The sequence below is a fragment of the Microcaecilia unicolor genome, chromosome 1, assembly GCF_901765095.1.
Source record: "Microcaecilia unicolor chromosome 1, aMicUni1.1, whole genome shotgun sequence".
Classification (NCBI taxonomy): Eukaryota; Metazoa; Chordata; class Amphibia; order Gymnophiona; family Siphonopidae; genus Microcaecilia; species Microcaecilia unicolor.
The window spans coordinates 180,607,637-180,622,679 of NC_044031.1; the positions used below are offsets into that span (position 1 = coordinate 180,607,637).

At 47.6% G+C, this 15,043-nt stretch overlaps 1 protein-coding gene across 1 annotated transcript in view; it reads right to left on the reverse strand.

Annotated features, from left to right (window-relative positions):
• The window catches only part of SGO1 (shugoshin 1), a 115,462-nt gene that overhangs the window by 48,814 nt on the left and 51,605 nt on the right, over positions 1-15,043 (reverse strand). Inside the window, exon 6 of the mRNA XM_030202775.1 lies at positions 10,760-10,908. Within this exon, the coding sequence (XP_030058635.1) occupies positions 10,760-10,908 (149 nt within the window). The remainder of the gene's footprint in view (positions 1-10,759; positions 10,909-15,043) is intronic.

The window sequence follows — 15,043 nt, forward strand, 5'->3', positions numbered from 1 at the left end:
TGTTGCTTACATGTTTTAAGTCTACACTTAACTGCAAAAGGGCTGATATTCTGTACGTTTATGTACACAAGTGGCATTCAATTATAGAATTGCCCTTGCAATGCTGGGCACTCACCCATAGCATCCAGATATTAGAAGCAAATCCACTATCTGAGTACTGCCGCTGAATATCCAGATTTTTTTTTTTGGTCCACAACAGACATTTAAAAAACTAAAATGCCAACTACCATGGGCTGAATACCAGGGGAAAAGTAGAGGAAATTCAGACTGGAAAGGTTTGCCTGTAGGTGCTATCAAATGAATATGTCTAAATATGCTATGGCTGTAGTGAAGTGCATTTTAATTCAAATTCCTGCCTAAAAGGAAGTATTTTTAGATTTAACCTGTACTGCATACATTTGATTCATGATCTGCAATGATTTCAGTTATGTATTGTATAAAATCTCTATATATATAAAAGGCACCACCAACGTTCTAAATGAAGCCTCCAGCCGGAAGTGTGAAGGGGGAGAGATATCCGGTTTCCCCATGAGTGTCTGCCCCACCCTTGCTCTCTCTGTAACACAAACAGTGAAGGAAAACACAGCAAAGCACGAAATCAAATCACTCTCTCTGTAACAGTGAAGGACTCAGAGGGGGGAGGGGAGAGAGGGCAGAAGCCCTCACTATCTCTGTAACACAAACACAGCACAGCAGGAAACTTAACACTGAAGGACTCGACTCCAAGGGGAGAGGGGACAGAGAGCAGAGGGGACACACAGCACAGGGGAAGGGAGAGAAGGCAGAGGGCAGGGACACACACACTCCCACATGCACACAGAAGAAAACCTTGCTAGCCCCCGTTTCATTTGCATCAGAAACGGGGCTTTTTTACTAGTGTTTTTATAAATGCTTGCTTTCTTTGGAGTGTAGTGAGGTGTTTCCCCTACTGGATTTAAATGACTTGTATAGAAATGATCACACAGACATAGTAACATAACATAGTAACATAGCAGATGACGGCAGAAAAAGACCTGCATGGTCCATCCAGTCTGCCCAACAAGATAAACTCATATGTGTATACCTTACCTTGATTTATACCTGCCTTTTTCAGGGTACAGACCGTACAAGTCTGCCCAGCAGTATTTCCCGCCTCCCAACCACCAGTCCCGCCTCCCATCACCGGCTCTGGCACAGACCGTATAAGTCTGCCCTCCACTATCCTCGCCTCCCAACCACTAACCTCTCTTCCCCCACCTGCTCTGCCACCCAATTTTGGCTAAGCTTCTGAGGATCCATTCCTACTGCACAGGATTCCTTTATGCATATCCCACGCATGTTTGAATTCCGTTACCGTTTTCATCTCCACCACCTCCCGCGGGAGGGCATTCCAAGCATCCACCACCCTCTCCGTGAAAAAATACTTCCTGACATCTTTTTTGAGTCTGCCCCCTTCAATCTCATTTCATGTCCTCTCGTTCTACCGCCTTCCCATCTCCGGAAAAGATTTTTTTGCAGATTAATACCTTTCAAGTACCTTTCACACTACCTATTCCAAAACATAAAATTGTTAATATACAGCGAGTGTTTGTCTTCTAAGATATATAATTAATTTGATCTTTTATCAAACTTTAATCTAAAAACTATTAGAATAAAAAATGTTGATGGACATCACTCTCAAGATGTCACCTCTAGACCTTTGCTTGGCTAAATCACAATCACATCAATATTATGGAAGTTTAAAAAGCACCTTTCTTCACCAATTTGCTTCTTCTTTTTGTTTTTGAGGGCATGAATAAACATGTGGATAAAAGTTAGCTGGTTGATGCAGCGTGTCTACATTTTCAGAAAACTTTGACAAAATCCCTTATGAGAGACTACTGAGAAGTTAAAAAGCCATGGAATAGGAGGCAATGTTCTGTTGTGCATTAGGAACTAGATAATGGATAAGAAACAGAGGGTAGGGTTAAGTGGTCATTTTTCTCAGTGGAGGAGGGTGAATTAGTGGTGCCCCAGGGATCAGTACTAGGATCGGTGCTATTTAACATTTATAAATAATCTGGAAATAGGAATGACAATCAAGGTGATTAAGTTTTCAGATAGCACAAAACTATTCAAAGTTGTTAAATCACATGCACACTATGAAAAATTGCAGGAAGACTTTAGGAAATTGGCAGATGAAATTTAATGTGGACAAATGCAAAAATGATGCATGGCTAGAGAGCTGGATGTTGGTAAAATTTATTTACCTGGCCATACTGCTTGTGGAGCATGTCAAATGTGAGACATCATGATGGTTACAGTGATGTTTGTAGATCCCCAATTGGGTAGAAATTTCTATCGCCAATTAAGGATGTCCTGCATGTCGGATTTCATGGTTTACTGTATCCAGTATCCTTGCAATGTTATATACTGGACAGACATCAAGAAAGCTGTCGACCCACTTAACTGAGCATAAGAGCAGCATCAACACTTAAGTATATTCACCTTCAGCATTACATTGTGATAAGGAACAACACGTTTGAATCGTTGCGGTGTGTTGTCCTACAACGAATGGAACCAAGTAGTAGAGGAAACATAGCGAATGATACATACCTGTAGTAGTGTTCTCCGAGGACAGCAGGCTGATTGTTCTCACGACTGGGTTGACGTCCATGGCAGCCCCTCAAACCGGAGTAAAAATTTCGTGGGAGGTCCCGCACGCAGGACACGCCCACCACGCATGCGCGACCGTTCCCACTCAGTTGAATGACAAGCAAAGAAATGAGGAAAAAAACGCAACTCCAAAGGGGAGGAGGGAGGGTAGGTGAGAACAATCAGCCTGCTGTCCTCAGAGAACACCTACTACAAGTATGTATCATTCGCTTTCTCAGACGACAAGCAGGCTGCTTGTTCTCACGACTGGGGTATCCCTAGCTCTCAGGCTCACTCAAAACAAGAAACCAGGTCAATTGAACCTCGCAACGGCGAGGGCATACAGTGGTGGAAATAAGTATTTGATCCCTTGCTGATTTTGTAAGTTTGTCCACTGACAAAGACATGAGCAGCCCATAATTGAAGGGTAGGTTATTGGTAACAGTGAGAGATAGCACATCACAAATTAAATCCGGAAAATCACATTGTGGAAAGTATATGAATTTATTTGCATTCTGCAGAGGGAAATAAGTATTTGATCCCCCACCAACCAGTAAGAGATCTGGCCCCTACAGACCAGGTAGATGCTCCAAATCAACTCGTTACCTGCATGACAGACAGCTGTTGGCAATGGTCACCTGTATGAAAGACACCTGTCCACAGACTCAGTGAATCAGTCAGACTCTAACCTCTACAAAATGGCCAAGAGCAAGGAGCTGTCTAAGGATGTCAGGGACAAGATCATACACCTGCACAAGGCTGGAATGGGCTACAAAACCATCAGTAAGACGCTGGGCGAGAAGGAGACAACTGTTGGTGCCACAGTAAGAAAATGGAAGAAGTACAAAATGACTGTCAATCGACAAAGATCTGGGGCTCCACGCAAAATCTCACCTCGTGGGGTATCCTTGATCATGAGGAAGGTTAGAAATCAGCCTACAACTACAAGGGGGGAACTTGTCAATGATCTCAAGGCAGCTGGGACCACTGTCACCACGAAAACCATTGGTAACACATTACGACATAACGGATTGCAATCCTGCAGTGCCCGCAAGGTCCCCCTGCTCCGGAAGGCACATGTGACGGCCCGTCTGAAGTTTGCCAGTGAACACCTGGATGATGCCGAGAGTGATTGGGAGAAGGTGCTGTGGTCAGATGAGACAAAAATTGAGCTCTTTGGCATGAACTCAACTCGCCGTGTTTGGAGGAAGAGAAATGCTGCCTATGACCCAAAGAACACCGTCCCCACTGTCAAGCATGGAGGTGGAAATGTTATGTTTTGGGGGTGTTTCTCTGCTAAGGGCACAGGACTACTTCACCGCATCAATGGGAGAATGGATGGGGCCATGTACCGTACAATTCTGAGTGACAACCTCCTTCCCTCCGTCAGGGCCTTAAAAATGGGTCGTGGCTGGGTCTTCCAGCACGACAATGACCCAAAACATACAGCCAAGGCAACAAAGGAGTGGCTCAGGAAGAAGCACATTAGGGTCATGGAGTGGCCTAGCCAGTCACCAGACCTTAATCCCATTGAAAACTTATGGAGGGAGCTGAAGCTGCGAGTTGCCAAGCGACAGCCCAGAACTCTTAATGATTTAGAGATGATCTGCAAAGAGGAGTGGACCAAAATTCCTCCTGACATGTGTGCAAACCTCATCATCAACTACAGAAGACGTCTGACCGCTGTGCTTGCCAACAAGGGTTTTGCCACCAAGTATTAGGTCTTGTTTGCCAGAGGGATTAAATACTTATTTCCCTCTGCAGAATGCAAATAAATTCATATACTTTCCACAATGTGATTTTCCGGATTTAATTTGTGATGTGCTATCTCTCACTGTTACCAATAACCTACCCTTCAATTATGGGCTGCTCATGTCTTTGTCAGTGGGCAAACTTACAAAATCAGCAAGGGATCAAATACTTATTTCCACCACTGTAACAGAAATTGACCTACGAAGAACAACTAACTGAGAGTGCAGCCTGAACAGAACAAATCGGGTCCTGGAGGGTGGAGTTGGATTCAAACCCCAAACAGATTCTGCAGCACCGACTGCCTGAACCGACTGTCGCGTTGGGTATCCTGCTGGAGGCAGTAATGTGATGTGAATGTGTGGACAGATGACCACGTAGCAGCCTTGCAAATCTCTTCAATAGTGGCTGACTTCAAGTGGGCCACTGACGCAGCCATGGCTCTAACATTGTGAGCCGTGATATGACCCTCAACAGTCAGCCCAGCCTGGGCATAAGTGAAGGAAATGCAATCTGCTAGCCAATTGGAGATGGTGCGTTTCCCGACAGCGAACCCCTTCCTGTTGGGGTCGAAAGAAACAAAGAATTGGGCGGACTGTCTGTGGGGCTGTGTCCGCTCCAGGTAGAAGGCCAACGCACTTTTGCAGTCCAATGTGTGCAACTGACGTTCAGCAGGGCGGGTATGCGGCCTGGGAAAGAATGTTGGCAAGACAATTGACTGGTTAAGATGGAACTCTGACACCACCTTTGGCAGGAACTTAGGGTGAGTGCGGAGGACTACTCTGTTATGATGGAATTTTGTATAAGAAGCATGAGCTACCAGGGCTTGCAGCTCACTGACCCTACGAGCTGAAGTGACTGCCACCAAGAAAATGATCTTCCAGGTCAAGTACTTCAGATGGCAGGAGTTCAGAGGCTCAAAAGGAGGTTTCATCAGCTGGATGAGGACGACATTGAGATCCCATGACACTGTAGGAGGCTTGACAAGGGGCTTTGACAAAAGCAAACCTCTCATGAATCGAACAACTAAAGGCTCTCCAGAGATGGCTTTACCCTCTACACGATGATGGTAAGCGCTAATTACACTAAGATGACTCCTTACTGAGTTGGTCTTGAGACCCGACTCTGATAAGTGTAGAAGGTATTCAAGCAGGGTCTGTGCAGGACAAGAACGAGGTTCTAGGGCCTTGCTCTCACACCAAACGATAAACCTCCTCCACTTAAAAAAGTAACTCTTCTTAGTGGAATCCTTCCTGGAGGCAAGCAAGACGCGGGAGACTCCCTCAGAGAGACCCAACGAGGCAAAGTCTACGCCCTCAACATCCAGGCCGTGAGAGCCAGAGACTAAAGGTTGGGGTGTAGAAGCGCTCCGTCGTTCTGCAAAATGAGAGTCGGAAAACACTCCAATCTCCACGGTTTCTCGGAGGACAACTCCAGAAGAAGAGGGAACCAGATCTGATGGGGCCAAAAAGGCGTGATCAGAATCATGGTGCTGCGGTCTTGCTTGAGCTTCAGTAAGGTCTTCCCCACCAAAGGTATGGTAGGATAAACGTACAGGAGGCCCGTCCCCCAATGGAGGAGAAAGGCATCCGACACCAGTCTGCCGTGTGCCCGAAGTCTGGAACAGAACTGAGGCAGCTTGTGATTGGTCTGGGAGGTGAAAAGGTCCACCGAGGGAGTGCCCCACTCTCGGAAGATCTTGTGTACCACTCTGGAATGGAGCGACCACTCGTGCGGTTGCATGGGTCTGCTCAGCCTGTCGGCCAGGCTGTTGTTTACGCCTGCCAGGTATGTGGCTTGGAGAAGCATGCCATACTGGCGTGCCCAACGCCACATCCTGATGGCTTCCTGACAGAGAAGGCGAGATCCGGTGCCCCCCTGCTTGTTGATGTAATACATTGCAACCTGATTGCCTGTCCAAATTTGGATAATTTGGTAGGACAACCGATCCCTGAAGGCCTTCAGTGTGTTCCAGACCGCTCGGAGCTCCAGGAGGTTGATCTGAAGACCATGTTCCAGGGGAGACCACATCCCCTGGGTGTGGAGCCCATCGACATGAGCTCCCTACCCCAGGCGAGATGCATCCGTCGTCAGCACTTTCGTGGGCTGCGGAATTTGGAATGGGCATCCCAGGGTCAAATTGGTCCGAAGTGTCCACCAGTGCAGCGAATTGCGGCAACTGATGGGCAGGCGGAAGACATCTTCTAGATTCTCGGTGGCCTGGTACCACTGGGAAGCTAGGGTCCATTGAGCAGATCTCATGTGAAGACGAGCCATCGGAGTCACATGAACTGTGGAGGCCATATGACCTAGGAGTCTCAACATCTGCCGAGCTGTGACCTGCTGAGACGCTCTGGTCTGGGAAGTGAGGGACAGGAGGTTGTGGGCCCTCGCTTCAGGAAGAAAGGCCTGAGCCGTCTGTGAATTCAGCAGAGCTCCTATGAATTCCAGAGATTGGACTGGCTGGAGATGGGACTTTCGGTAATTTATCACAAACCCCAGCAGCTCCAGGAGGTGAATAGTAAACTGCATGGACCGGAGAGCTCCTGCCTCCGAGGTGTTCTTGACCAGCCAATCGTCGAGATATGGGAACACGTGCACTCCCAGCTTGCGTAGATACCCCGCGACCACCACGAGGCACTTCGTGAACACCAGCGGGGCGGAGGCGAGCCCAAAGGGCAGTACACAATACTGAAAGTGCCGTGTCCCCAGGCGGAATCTGAGATACTGTCTGTGAGCTGGCAGTATCGGGATGTGAGTGTATGCGTCCTTTAAATCCAGGGAACATAGCCAATCGTTTTTCTGAATCATGGGTAGAAGGGTGCCCAAGGAAAGCATCCTGAACTTCTCTTTGACCAGGTATTTGTTCAGGCCTCTCAGGTCTAGGATAGGGCGCATCCCCCCTGTTTTCTTTTCCACAAGGAAGTACCTGGAATAGAATCCCTGCCCTTCCTGCCCGGGTGGCACGGGCTCGACCGCATTGGCGCTGAGAAGGGCGGAGAGTTCCTCTGCAAGTACCTGCTTGTGATGGGAGCTGAAGGATTGGGCTCCCGGAGGACAATTTGGTGGAGGGGAGGCCAAATTCAGGGCGTATCCGCACCGCACTATTTGGAGAACCCACTGGTCGGAGGTTATTAGAGGCCACCTTTGGTGAAAAAATTTTAACCTCCCCCCGACTGGCAGATCGTCCGGTACGGACACTTTGATGGCAGCTATGTTCCCACGGATCCAGTCAAAAACCCGTCCCCGGTTTTTGCTGTGGAGGCGCAGGGGGCTGCTTAGGCGCACGCTGTTGACAGGAACGAGCGCGCTGGGACTGTCCCTGTGCCTGATGAGGCCTTCGGGCCGGCTGGGTGTACCTACGCTTGTTGTAGGCGTAGGGTGCAGCCTGCCTGGCCCGGGAAAAACGTCCATCTGCTGAGGTGGATGCTGAAGGCGCCCGGTGGGAGAGCTTGTCGAGGGCGGTTTCCCGCTGGTGTAGTTGGTCCACCAACTGCTCGACCTTCTCACCAAAAATATTATCCCCCCGGCAAGGGACATCGGCTAGCCGCTGCTGGGTGCGGTTGTCCAGGTCAGAGGCACGCAGCCATGAGAGTCTGCGCATCACTATACCTTGGGCCGCAGCTCGAGATGCCACATCACAGGTGTCATAAATACTCCTGGACAGGAACTTTCTGCACGCCTTCAGCTGCCTGACCACCTCCTGAAAAGGCCCGGACTGCTCCGGGGGGAGCTTGTCGACCAGGTCCGCCAGTTGCTTCACATTATTCCGCATGTGTATGCTCATGTATAGCTGGTAGGATTGGATGCGGGTCATGAGCATTGAAGATTGGTAGGCCTTCCTCCCAAACGAGTCCAGAGTGCGAGACTCCCGCCCCGGGGGCGCCGAAGCGGTATCCCTCGAACTCCGTGCCCTCTTGAGAGCAGAGTCCACGACCGCTGAGTCATGAGGCAATTGAGGCCGCATTAACTCTGGGTCTGAGTGGATCCTGTATTGGGATTCCGCTTTCTTGGGGATGGTGGGATTAGATAAAGGTCTCAACCAGTTCCAAAGCAGTGTCTCTTTGAGGACATTGTGCAACGGTACCGTGGAGGACTCTCTAGGTGGTGATGGATAGTCGAGGACCTCGAGCATCTCAGCCCTCGGCTCATCCACAGAGACCACGGGGAAGGGAATGCATATAGACATATCCCTGATAAAGGAGGCAAAGGAGAGGCTCTCAGGGGGTGAGAGCTTCCTCTCCGGTGAAGGAGTGGGGTCGGAGGGAAGGCCCACAGACTCCTCTGAGGAGAAATATCTGGGGTCCTCCTCCTCCCCCCACGAGGCCTCTTCCTCGGTATCGGACATGAGCTCCTGTAGCTCAGACCTCAACCGGGCCCGGCTCGACTTCGAGGCACCGAGTCCTCGGTGGCGGTGGCGAGCAGTGGACTCCCGTGCCGGCGGGGATGAAGCTCCCTCCATCAACGTCGACGGGGACTCCGTCGAAGGCCTCGGCACTGGGCTAGAGCACGCCGGCGCCTCCATCAACAGCGCCGGGGGTGCTTGAACAATCTGGCGCATCAGCCCTTCCAGGATCCCCGGAAGGATGGCTCGGAGGCACTCGTCAAGGCCCGCTGTCAAGAAAGGTGAGGGGGCCGGTGGAGGTGCCGTGCCAGAATCTGCTCGGGTCCAGGAGACGGCACCGAAGTGCCCATGCCCTGACGCAGCGATACCTTTACCACCGAGGGGGAATGCTCCTCCCGGCGCTGTCGCTTCCTCGGCGTCGAGTCATCCTAGGAGCCGGAGCTGGTAGCCACATGCGCCGTGGGCGACCGATGACGGTGCTTTTTGGCTTTCTTCCGGTGCCCGTCATCGGCGCTCTGCGGTACCGAAGAGGAGGAGGTAGATCCCCCTTGGCCTCGAGGGATCGGGTCCGACAGGGTTCGGTCCCGATGGCCCTGGGTAGAGGGAGTGATAGGGGCCGATTGCCCGCGCGGCCGCTCACCCCTGCCATCTCCGGAAGACCGGCGGGCCAACGGAACCTGTGCTCCTGGGGTCGGTGCCGATTTCGTCGACATCGGTACCGAAGATCCGGCCGTCGACACCGATGCCGTCGAAGTCGACATCGAAGGGCCGGCGCAAGTTCCAAAAAGACGGTCCCGTAGAACTTGCCTCGCCACCTGTGTCCGTTTTCGTAAACCGAGACACAAGGTGCACGTCTTGGTATCGTGCTCCGGCCCGAGGTACTGGAGGCACCAAGCGTGAGTGTCGGTCTGCGAGATATGCCGGCCGCACCGACCACATTTCTTAAATCCACTCGGGACCTTCGAGGACATCGACGGAAAAATTGCGTCGGCGAAGTCAAAGTCGTCGATGGTGGCGGTAAAAAGCACACCTGAAAAATAAATCGACCGCGCAGCCACAAGGCCGCAACGAGGCGCCCCCCGCTAGACGTACGAGGGGAGATAAACAAAGTTTGTTTGTTTTTTTTTTAAAAAAGGAAACAAAACTAAAGAAACAATGAATAAGAAAAAATTTGCGTCGAAGGCGCGATCCGGTTTCCGGGGCTGACAGAGAGAGAGAGACGAACACGGCTCTCTCCAGCGCGGAAAGGAAAAGACTGAGCAGGAACGGTCGCGCACGGGCGGGAAGACGGCCGCGCAGGCGCGGTGGGCGTGCCCTGCGTGCGGGACCGCCCGCAAAGTTTTTGTTCCGGTTGGTGGGGGCTGCCGTGGACGTCAACCCAGTCGTGAGAACAAGCAGCCTGCTTGTCCTCGGAAAAACTTACTTATCCCTTACTGCTGTTAAGATCTCAAAATCAAAACCCTTCATTGTCCTGAGTGAGACAAAACTTCACAAGCGAGTCTGCATTTTTTAAAAATCTAGCTCTAGCCCTATAGAATTCCCTTCCATTTCATCTACATTTAGAGACTAACTGTAAAAATTTAAAAGGGATTTGAAGACAAATTTAGGTTAATAGGTCAACAGAATTGGAAGAATAGTATCCTTTAGAAGAATACTATCCTTTCGTTTTTAAGAGTTTTATTTGAGTAGGTACATTTTAATTTGGCTGGACCTCATTGTAAACCATATCGTTGGGCAGAATTCTGAGACACAGTATATTAAATGCCACAAAAAAAAAAAAACACAAAACAAATTAGGGATATCCTGAAAACCTACAACTGTTGTCATCTCTGTGTTGATACTGAATTGCCATTATTATAACCATATTCATGATTTTCCCATATTACCCATGGGAGCGTTTCATTACTACAGTGGCCAACACTAAAACCAGTCAAGTCAATACATCACAAAGATGTTTCACATTTGTTTGCACTAAAAAGGACTTTTAAACAAAAGTATAAACTCCAAAAATACATCTTTAAAAAAAGTCTATAAAAGAGATGGTTTACTAACCTCTGGACCCCCGCTGTACTGAAATAAATCTTTCAGAGCTCTGCCAAGCGTGTCCAATAAGAGGATCTGGATTTTTTACTGTTGTAAAATTGTCCATTTCATTCTCAGATATTTTGCTTCCAATGTTACCTTCTCTGATGGGAACATGTCTGGAAAGAGTCAAGTGTTGCTTAGTACTTTAACTATTAAAAATAATTGAACATTTCTAAAAATATATTTTGCACTGACCTTCTGACTTGATTGCCCAGATCAGCAGTTCCCAAACTATGCACCACAGCACCCCAACGTGCAGCACTGAACTCACAGGGGTGCTGCAGCATATTTCCCCACCTTCCTGCCACTGCCAGCCATGCCGCTGATTCTCTAGATGAGCAGCAGCGGCAAAACAAGTTGCAGCCATCATAGGGCTGGACTCTCCATATGTGCAACTGACGGTCTTACCCCTTGGATGTCACTTCCTTCGTGGTGGCTGAAGCTTGCTTTGCCACTGCTGCTGGTCTAGAGAAACAGCAGCAGCAGGGGTGTGGGGGGGAGGGGGGGTAGAGGAGGCAGATGCTGGATTGGGGGGAACAGAACAGGGTGCTTAAGCTGGATGGAAGGGAGAAGGAAAGGTGGAAAGAGGCTGGATGATGGGGGAGAGGTGGGCAGAGGCTGGATGGGAAGGGGGGGAAGAGAAGGTGGGCAGAGAATGGATGGAGGGGGAAAGAGGAGGGCAGAAGGAGGATTAAAGGGGGAGAGGAGGGTATGTGTAGGAATGCTGGCATCAGTGGCTGAACACGCCACCGAATTGCTCTGGAGCTTGGGCCTCGGGAAGTGGACCTCTTCAGCTGGTGGGGCTTTGGAATCCCCGTCAGCAAAGGTAGGACTCAATACAGGCACCGGCAGGGAAGATCTGAGAGGAAATGTGTAGCTTAGGTGCACCGTGACCCAAGAAAGTTTGTGAACCACTGGCCCCAATGACACCAGGCACTGTATCTATAATGCATAATATAATTTGTTGGTTTATTAATGATTGGCACTAATATAGATCAATAACAGATATCACAACGAGAGTTAGGAGAAATTAGGACTTACCTGATAATTTTCTTTCCATTAGTTCTTCACACTTTTCCAGAACGTGTCGGCATTAGCGCATGGCTTAGTAAATAGAGGAGGTTTTTTTTTTTTCAAAATGTCAAATGATTAGCTAAAATCTTAATATCGGTTAGTAAGCTATTTTATTCTTTAGCTACCTCATATGCAAACATAAAAATATTTCATGCCTTTAAGATTGGGAAAGTGAAGGGTTAAGATATTTCTCTCATGTGCATTATTACCGGTGGAAGGAAATATTATAACTCATATATATATTGGGGCATAGCCATATAAGATCTTATGAATCGGACAACACAGGTGGTCTGATCTTGTTCTTCCATGCTCACTTACATAGAACATAGCTATCTGAATGCTTGTCTGAAGATAGATAAATTTTGACAACTGATCTCTAATACCCTTTAGAGCATTCCAGATCTCTCTTGGTTCTAGGAGAAAATTTATCTGGTGAATCTTTTCTTGATCAGGACCAAAGGCCCTAAGAAAATATGAAACCCCTCTTCATGCGCTCCTAGGCTAGCCCAGGTTAGACAAGTCCATGTTTATTATAAATCTGTCTGAGGAATTTGAAGAGGAATTGCTTTGGCCAAGCTGGAATGGATAAGCTGCTAGGATACAAATTCCTGAGTAGTTTATAGTTAGTCATCAAGAACATAGGGTCCATTGGGTTTGACTCATATTAAAATATGGTAAAAGAGTGAATTACTTTTGATGCCATGAGGAATTCTTGACATCATCCACCCATGCTGATGTCTGCTGATACAGTTTAATTTCTTCCACAATGAATATCAATGTAGTAATCCTTTCCTGAGGAAGAAAAACTTTCACGTGAACTGTGCGCAGAGAGCTCCTGTGAACTACAACAGAGGTGGGCTTAGGTGAGGTACAGAGCAGGGACAAAACAACAAAAACAATCTGTAAAGATGAGAAACAATGGTTTTATCTGCTAACGAGCAGGACTGAGTAAAGGTACACAAGTGGGTGACTGATTGCTCAACTCATAACTTGTCCACTGCTTAAGAGAAGCCTGAATCAACCAGAAGTGAGAAATACATAATTTCCAAGCTACAATGAATAGCGATTTGAGAATGGGATGAAGAAATCAGCCCTCAATCTGAGTAATTAGCATTAGAAATAATTTACCATGAACCACATCAACGCATGAACTGGATAGTTTTGTGCATCCACTGTTACTATCACTAAGAATTTAAGAATACTGATGCCAACATTAAAATGAAGGGCAGTACACAGTGGAAGTCATTTACTAATGATAAGTATGTGTTATTTGCTGCAAGGCCCATAGAAATAAAATAAAATCCTATAGCACATAATGGACTAGATTCTATATAAATGGCGCTGAAAAATTTAAGCGCCATCTATAGAATAGCGGCTAAGTGCATACACGCCGCCTAACTTAAGGTGCTGGTAATTACGCCTGCTGGAAGCAGATATAAATGTTGGTGCCTAAGTTAGGTGCTGATTGGGTCTATTCTGTAACCATGAGCATAAATTCTGGGAATGTGCCCCCCCCAAGAATACCGCTGGCCATGACCCCTTGAATTTATATGCCATAGGATTTCCACACACATCATTATAGAATACTAGTAAAAGAGGCTCGTTTCTGAACAAATGAAACAGGCGCTAGCAAGGTTTTCGTCGCCAACACCCCCCTCCCTCCCTGGCCAACCCCTTCGTTGTTCTGCCATTGTTATAGAATATGATGCACACATAAATCCCAATTAAGGCTGGATGTTACTAGCAGCCAATTATTGGCACTGACTAGCTCATTACTCAATTTGCATATGCAAATTGGCAATGTGGGCTAACGTGTACACAAATTTAGTCAGAAATTTAATCTGGAGGAATGTGTACTAGTCATTAGTAAATAATTCCCAAGATCTGAAGTGGGGGTTCCCCCATCACAAATCTGAGATACAGATACTTCCTGTGACTTAGGTAGATGTAGTTTATAAACCATTTAAATCCAGGGACCATAGTCAGTTCCTTTTAATAGATAGAGAATTAAGGGGCCCAGGGAAACAACCTTGAACTTTTATCAGAAACTTGTTCCAGGGTAGGTCTAGGACGGCACAGAGTCCTCTTGATTTCCTTGGGATAATGAAGTACTTATAAATATACTCCCTGCTCTCTATCGCTAGGTGGAACAAAATCAAACATATTGGCCTCCAAAACAGGAAGAGTTTCATAAACAGCACTCTTTGATGCCAAGAGGTCCCATGAACCTCTCAGTGGGCAGTGTGGTGAAGTTTCCAACAGACCTACATTTGTATTCATTTTATATGATACTGAGGATCCAAAAATCCGAAGTTATAGTGAAGTCTTCTGAAAGTTGCACCTACAGAGTTCACTTTCCTAGTTAACACTAGTGCAGAGGGGATAGAGGGATCTCTCACATTCTCATCTGAGCCTGCTTATGAATATTGTTGACAGGCACTGCTATGGCTTCCTTTGGAGAATTTCTGGAATCTCTGCCTTGGTCTCTCTACTTTGGGATGTGAAGACTCAGAAAAAAAACCCCCCACCAAATAGAAAAGTTTGAACCTCCCCCCCCCCCCCCCCCCCCCCCACTCTTCAGTTTCTCCCATTTTCCTCCTGAGTTTCCGGTGGGCGTGACAGGTTTAAGGCTAGTATAAATACGAGCTGTTTATATTAGTCTCTGATCTGCAGCAGTAGGGAGTAGCGAGCCTAGAGATCTCCTCTGGTAAGCCATACAATTTGTTTTATAAATTGTTTGTTACAATGGATACTAAACTATTTTGAGTATACAAAGCTTAAAAGTATGTTTGTAACTTTATTTAACAGATTGACGATAAATTCCCTTGAAAAAGCGTTACAAAGTGAAACGTGGCTCCACGTCGGGGATTACGATGGAGTTTTAGGTTTTAACCACGATGCACTAAATCACGGGTGATCTGGAGGCATCACAGCCCACGCATCTTGCCAACTGAGATCAGCTAAGATAAGTAAACCTTCAGTGAATATTTTCGACTGCAGCACTTTGAGTTAGTCTCTTGAGGTGCGAGTTTTGGAAGGAAGGAAGGGCGAGTGCTATGATATTTGGCGGCTGTGTACCCTATCCACAACATTTGGTTTAAAGGGCACAACAGCGTTACTGAGCACAGCAAATTAAAAATAAAAATATTGTATTTAAATAAGATATGATCAGGTCAT